The sequence below is a fragment of the Lupinus angustifolius genome, chromosome LG04 (genome assembly GCF_001865875.1).
Source record: "Lupinus angustifolius cultivar Tanjil chromosome LG04, LupAngTanjil_v1.0, whole genome shotgun sequence".
NCBI classification, from domain to species: Eukaryota; Viridiplantae; Streptophyta; class Magnoliopsida; order Fabales; family Fabaceae; genus Lupinus; species Lupinus angustifolius.
The window spans coordinates 22266903-22274807 of record NC_032012.1 but is presented as its reverse complement, the minus strand read 5'-3'; the positions used below and the strand labels follow the sequence as shown (position 1 = coordinate 22274807).

Here is a 7905-nt window from a genome sequence, read left to right as displayed (position 1 = left end):
TGCAACAGACATGGTCTGTTGCACCTGTGTCAAGCACCCAATTGCTTGATTTGTGCATATGTGATGCAAATTTCATACCTGAATTGACATGATTGGGATTAGGAACAGAATTAGGTGTCAAACTAATCTGGTTTGTGCTATGCATTGATTGATTCATAGATTCTTGTATTATGTTTCTTAGTGCATCATGTTGAGCTGGAGTGAAAGCAACTCCTGGATCTTTGTCATCTTTGCATTCTGCACTAGTGCTATTCTCTTGTGAGCTGTCTTGATTATCATTTCCTGAGTAGCAATTCACACTGTTGGAGTTGTTAGGAGAAAAGCTTGGTGGAAATCCATGTTTCTTGTAGCAATTGTCAACTGTGTGTCCACTTCTTTGGCAGTAGGTGCAAATCTTTTGACCTCTCCCTCTACCAAGAATTCCAGATCTTCCTTGCATAGTTGGTCTTCCACCTACAGCTCCTCTATATCCTCTTCCTCTTCCTCTTTGTCTCGAGTCAGTGTAGGAATTTAAGATACTTGCTGCAATTGTTGGATTTTCAATTAGCAATTGTCTTTCTTGTTGAACTAGAATTGAGAATACATTGTTGATTGGTAGTAAGGGTTGCATCACCATGATCTGTGATCTGACAGCAGAGTATTGATCATTCAATCCTCTCAAAAAACAGATCACATGCTCATTCTCTCTGTATTTTCTGATTGTAGGAATGAGATTGCAGTGACACTTGATCTCACACTCACAAGGAGGAATTGGAATGTAATCATCCAATTGTTGCCATAGACCTTTCAGCTGTGTATAGAATTGATCAATTGTTGCATTTCCTTGTTTGATATTATGCATTGCTCCAATTATTTCTGATATCTTGAATAAGTCACCTTGATAATACCTTTCCTTCAAATCATCCCAAATCTCATTTGCAGTGTCCATCCATAAAACACTTTGCACTATTGATGGTTGAATCGAATGAGTAATCCAAGACACAACAAGACTGTTGCATCTACTCCATACTGCATACATCTGATCATGTGCTTCTGGTTTAGGCAAAGATCCATCTACAAACATCATCTTGTTTTTCATCTGCAATGCCATGGTCATAGCTCTCGACCAAGGATGGTAATTGTCACCATTTAAAATAGCAGAAACTAGCACAGCACCAGGATTTTCGTTAGGTGACAGGTAATAAGGACTGATAGGGTCAATGATGGGATTGATTATCTGATTTGCCATTGCCATTGATCAAGAATCAATAAAGGTTGAAAATGTGGAAGGTTGAGGAAGAAAGGAATTGAAGCAGCTTGAGATTGAAGATGAAGAAAGAAGAAGAAAATCTAAAGGAGAAGAAAGGGGGATGTTTTGGCGCAGCAGAGACACCCTAAAAGGGTGCTCTGATACCATGTGGAAAAAGCTCTCCCATGGTGAATGAAGAATGAAGAAGATGGAATACAAAGAAGAAAAGTTGTGAATCAAAAACAAAGAAGGAAATGATGAAGTGATAGAATGGAAATTTTATTGATGATCTAAAGTCTTAATTAATTAAAGAAGAGAAGCCCAAGCTATATATATAGAACTAACAAAACTGAAACTTGCCAAAAATGGAAACTAACCTAAAAACAGAATTAACAGAAATTCAAAAAACTACTAAAAAAGGAAAGTTGTTGATATGCTGCAAAATTCAGTTTTGATGGCAAATCTGGTTGGTGAGATGATTATCATCTTCAACACTTCAACACGCCTTTTCACCTTCCTCGCAAATATCATACTCTACACTCATATTCCCTTCTTCTACTTCTACTCCCTTAACCCACTCTCTCTTATTCCTTCACCCTTTTCATTTCAAAACCAATCAATCTCTTTCCACTCCCAAACCAAACTCCTTCAAGTTCACACCTTTATTGCACTCTGCTTCCAAATCCAACTCCGACCCTTTGGATGTTGAAGAAGAAGAAGAAGAAGAGTTGTTAACTGAGGATGGGGTGTACATAGAGGTGATGAAGGTGGAGAAGAACACACGCAGGATTGAATCAAAGATTTCTATTGAGGCATCGCTTGATGCTGTTTGGAGCATCCTCACTGATTATGAAAGATTGGCTGATTTTATTCCTGGCCTTGCCGTTAGTCAATTGCTCCAAAAGGGTGATAAATATGCTCGCCTTTTGCAGGTTACTCTCTTTGTATAGTGTCTTTGATTAGTTTGAAGTTTGAATTTTTATGAAATTAGTTGCATGTTATTGTCAGTGTCATTCATATCTTGCAATTTATTTGATTAATTTGCCAACTTTCAATTAATATGTTTGGTAAAGTTTGGTTGACTTGTCAAAACAGGGTGGGTTCATATGTTCTGCTCAATGTTTGGTGTACTTATAAGTTATAGATAGATTAAAAGTGGACATGGGATGAGACTAAAATGTAGAACATTTTGGTTTCACTATGCGGTAGGAACAAGTTAACGAACATCTCATGTGGTTCCATCCTATTTGCCTCAGTGTTGTTTCTGCTTTATTTAATTATTTCCTTTTTATGAAAGTTAGAGCAATTCATAGGTGGCAGTTTCCACTGCTTTTGGATATTGTTTGGATTGAGCATCTCTTTAAGAGAATATATGCAATAAGTTAAAAAAAGTACAATTGCATTTTATGTTGTTGCTATTGCTGTGTAGATCACTTTAAATTAGATTTCAAACATGTGGGCGTGTGGCACAAACTTGCAAAGAGTGTTTTCTACTGCACTAAATGTAGACAGCGATTTATTGAGAAACTTTGAATGGCGGAGATAAAACCTTGGGAAGTGAACTTTGAACATGTCTTTTGTACCTAGACCCTCAAGATTAATAAACCTTTAAAGCTTGCACTATCTATAATTCTATATGCCACTATAAACAAAATAAGAGATAAGCAACATACCGAAGAGAATCAGTACTTAATTTCCCGCATCCTGATAGTTGATTTTGGTTCTGTGTAATGGATCTTATGGTCCTTATTGTAAACGGAATGAATCTTCATTAGATAATTTCAAAACTGGAGACTTTTCTAATGCAATATACTTGTGTATACATCATGAACCTTCTTCTTGCTTTCATAGTTATTTTTGTCCTAGACTGTCATTCCTTTAGAGTGGTTTTAAATGCTAAATATTAAGTGGATTAGTCTCACAGACATGCACAATCACCTCAAGTAGTGTGGATAAAATCAAACTTTAGGTCAACATTATGTTACAAACAGTTAGCTCTGTACAAGTGTTGAAGCACTGATGTTCATGAGTGACTCTTGTGAGAGAGATTCGAAATGCATCCAGCTTGATGATATATGTTCGCATATTATGTTTTAAGTTAGAGCTGCAGTTATTTTATTTCCAGATCTGACTTGGAAATCTTCAAGGCAACAATTGTTGGTAAAAGATACGGGAACAATGGTTTGAGTAAAGGATATGATATGCACAAGTTAGTTTGTGCCGCATTTTACTTTCAGAAATTGAGTCAATGTGTTCTTATGCATATTACTGAGTTATAATTTAGGAGTTGGCAAAAAATAAATAAAAGAGTTTTGGTTTTGGTGAATGCCAGGGTTAAAATCACACTTTATGTTGGATTACATTATTGTGAGGCCAAACATGGTTTTACCTAATTTACTTCCTCTAAGTTGTAACCTTTATAAATTCAACTCCATTGCATGTTTTACTTTCCTGTGACCTGAACTTTAGACTGATATTTTTTTATAGAATTTTCCTTGTTTATGTATTTTGTTTGCATTACAGCAATTGTTGTTACATTATCTGAACAGATTGGACAACAGAACCTGGCATTTGGGATAAAATTTAATGCTAAAGGAGTTGTAGATTGTTATGAGAAAGAATTGGAGTGTCTTCCTTCCAGTATGAAACGGGATATCGAATTCAAAATGGTTGAAGGAGATTTTCAACTCTTTGAAGGAAAATGGTCCATTTTGCAGGTAGGATTTTTGTTTGTTCCGCAGTTTTTATCATTCTTCTGCATCCAGCATTAAACATACACACAGTTAAATAAATCAGAGTTTGAGACACTCTTCTGTGTCATTAATGTTTTTTGGAAAAAAAGTCGAACTTTTAGTTCTTAAAATCAACATTTTATACTTATTGGATCTTGGCCAGCCTTTTTTGGTGACCAATTAGATGTGAACTTTATCATATTTTGGAGATTCAAATTTGTGTAATTAGGTGTTGACCAAGTTGACACTGATTTCTGAATAAAAAATGAATCTTTTGCGCTGTTGGCTTGCCTTTCTCCAAATAGAAGCCTTCTTCAATTTCCAATTTGTTCATTAGTTTGTTTTAAAAGATGCTGAACAAATTATAAGAATGTAACAAAAAAGTTCGTAGATATTCAACAAGGTTGACATACAAACAATGCTAACTGTTTAAACAATGATGGTTTGGCAGCAATTCAACATTGGAAGCTGTGAGGAGTCTCAAATTCAAAAAGTCAATACAACTCTCTCCTATATCATCGATGTTAAACCGAAGATGTGGTTGCCTGTTCGTCTCATAGAGGGTCGGCTTTGCAATGAGATAAAAAAGAACCTTGCATCCATTAGGAAGGAAGCTCAAAAAGCTAGTGACAGGGTTGTGCATGTACATCAATTGGAGTGAGTTATGTAATGATGCATGAATTGCAGGAAAAATGAATACAAGTATAGTTTATTGAATATTGCTATTCACAAATACTTGCACACACAGCACCTCTCATTTGTACAATTTTTACAAGTCTTCCATTTTTTGCACATTTACACTTTGATTCTACTGAGTTGAGATAGTGTGCTTGGTAAATCTCCCTTTCTTAATCTACTTTATAACCATTAGTCATCTATCCATTGTTATTTTAAAAGCAAATATTGTTTGTTCAATGTTATAAAGTAATTAAAGGGAGCTTGTGGAAAAAGAGTGTTAATATAAAACAGAAGAAAAAGGATATGTCAAGTTATGTATAGGGGTATTGGGCTTGGACCCAATTAAACATATCAAGTTCAAAGAAGAAATAAAGTAGAAATATAAGAAGTGTGACCTTACAATTGAAGACCCTTCTAAAAGTGTGACCTTACATCGGAAGTGAAACACATTTTCTCTCCCAAAGTTTATATCACTTCATGTATCCATTGATTTTCATTGATCAGAATAGTAAAATGTGAATTAAATATAAATGAAATTTATATTTTCTTACCAATGAAAATAAAAGTATACATAGAGTAATATATATTGAGGCAATCCCCAATTGAATACCCTTCTAATCACTACGTTAGTCAGCATGCACTTCTATCGCGAGTTAACTACAGTTTGCATTGGTTTATTAATATCTAGAGCTAATTGTGTGAGCTAAAATCATGTAAAAACAAGAGAACTACATTCTGACGTTGACATAATTTGTACTCTAATTTTAATTCAATGCTTTACTAACAAGACAATAAAACATTGCTATGACACCTAAATTTGGACATGAATTATACGCCACGTTGGAAAGAGAACAAGGAATTGAAAGTAGAAGGTAGTTGTGTGGTTGGACCAGTGATGTAGAAAGTAGGCAACAGTTGAGAGACATAACCCATTGTTTGAAAAAGTTTTTGTTGCATTTGTTTTACCTTCAATACAACTAAATAAGAAAAGTATGCAGTTTGAACTACTATTATTGACGCATGACCATGACATTTCTTTCTTTATCTTACCCCACTTTTCATTCTACTAACAGTTAGTCAACTACTACTGGTATTACATGATACATCACATTAATTGGACAATCAAATTCAAAATAATGTTGCATGTACATCCATAGGGACCATATATGATGTTCTTTTCGGAGTTATCTATTTTTTTATAACATACTACTAAAAAGGTAAAACAAAAATAGTCACAGATTGCTAAAAATAAATGTATATTATACATAAAATATCAACTCAAAGCCTCATAGTCGCATACCATTTTTTCTTTAGATATAACTAGAATGGTTTTTGTCTTTAGCAATAACAAATTTCGTATATACTCATTTAAAACATAGACATCTTGTTTAAGGTACATAATAATCTAATAAACACCTGTCAAAACAGGTTAACAAACTGACTCTGTTTTGCATAGCAGAAAAGAAATATTTTGAAATCCATGTAAAAATAAGATTAAGAATTAGGCTTCTTGTTGTTACATAGAAAGAAAATGGCACATTAAGACAAGACAAACATGTTGTAGAGATGCATATGAGTTTTTGGTGAAAGCAGAACATAAGAAGTAAATAAATTAGTGAATATAAGAGAAGACATACTAAACATCCACACCACTGCTAAATGCTCGAGTAAGAGAGGAAAAACCAAAGAGTGGGGGAACTAGTATTTAATAGATGTGAATAATGTATCTTGTGATACAATGAGATAAATTATTCAATAAAATCATGACATTTATCATACTTCATTATTTTCTATGAAAATATTCCTAAAATTAAACAAAAAAATAAACATGTTATACTTCTGTAAGAGATAAATTGTCATCTAATATAACGAGATAATTTATTCTCTTAATATATAAGAAAATATATAATTAATCAGAAAATATATTCAAATTCTTATTTATATACTAAATTTTTTCTAATAGCTTAAAACTGAATACATAAGGCCAACCCAAATCCAAATTTATTATGGTCCAATCAAATTGAACTAAAAACTCCATTTAAGCAAAATATTTAAAATTTAATATCTTTTATCTTATACATTGTTTTAGCTTTGAGAGACTAATTCAGTATACTCGCCCATTTCTAGTTTAGACTGCGAAAGAGATGTGAAGAGGCTTACCGCAGTCCGCATATTATGTACATGCAATCAGGCATCACGTGAAAACATAGGCTGTACTTTGTATAAATGCAAAAGAGCTGTGACACACTTAATAACACATCAAATTTTGTCCCAAACATGACACTATTTTATTGGACAAATTAGAACAAATATACTTGTATTATACGGTGAACTAATACTTAAGTGAAGTTATAGATGCTCCTAAACAATTATATGCACCCATCATTGTTAACTCACATTTGCATTTTTTATCTTATAAAACTATGATGGTAAATGAAGAATATGATGAATATACATTGAGCCTCACCGATACATATCTTTCCCAATTTTACTCCCATGAAAACACTTTCATATTTATTCTTTTGTTTTAGAACCATGCTTTTAATTAGTTAGTGAGTGGTTATGAAGATATGGATATCAATCAATATTGATCACATAATCATGTACTTGAGATTATAATATTTAACGTTAAATGTTTTGTCATCTCAATTAATACGTTTCTCACATATGCATATGCATGTGCTTCATTCTTTTCACCCTTAACCCTTCATGATCATGTCTTAATATTTATGATGAATTAAATTCCAAAAAATAATATAGAAATATAAATTTACGTTTTTATAATTTTTCTTTGTGATAAATTGTCATTTTTTAATTAAATAATAATGTCATATAATATAAGTGATCTTCATTCTTAATAGAGAATGTTCCACTGCATAATTGGTGGGTTGCCTCACTTATCACCGTTTAAAATTTTAAATTAGATTTTGTGAGCGAAGACTTTGGTCGAAGATACCCACTTCAGATATATAATATATCTTTAGGGTGTTTATTATTCCACACCCATATGTCTTATTAACATAACATGATACGTACCTTAGACCTTAGTCATGGTTTTTTATTTTATTTTATTTGTTCATTATAAGCGTTGAAAAGAGAACAAATGGGGCCACATAGTTTACTCCATCGTCATTATCTAGTGGGTTTAGTTAGTCAACAATGTGGAGTTGGTGCTTGTGGAATCAGTCATGTTTTGCAAGACTTTTTAATTTCCATTTTCTGTAAAATTTATTTAATCGTTGACACTATTTGCGTGATGAAATTGAA

At 33.0% G+C, this 7905-nt stretch overlaps 1 protein-coding gene across 1 annotated transcript; it reads left to right on the top strand.

The window, feature by feature from the left end:
- LOC109344728 lies at positions 1708-4758 on the top strand (the record flags this gene model as incomplete). The annotated part of the gene is made up of 3 exons (XM_019583480.1): positions 1708-2160; positions 3778-3945; positions 4412-4758. Coding segments are annotated over 3 exons (831 nt in total), but the record flags the coding sequence as incomplete, so codon positions are not given.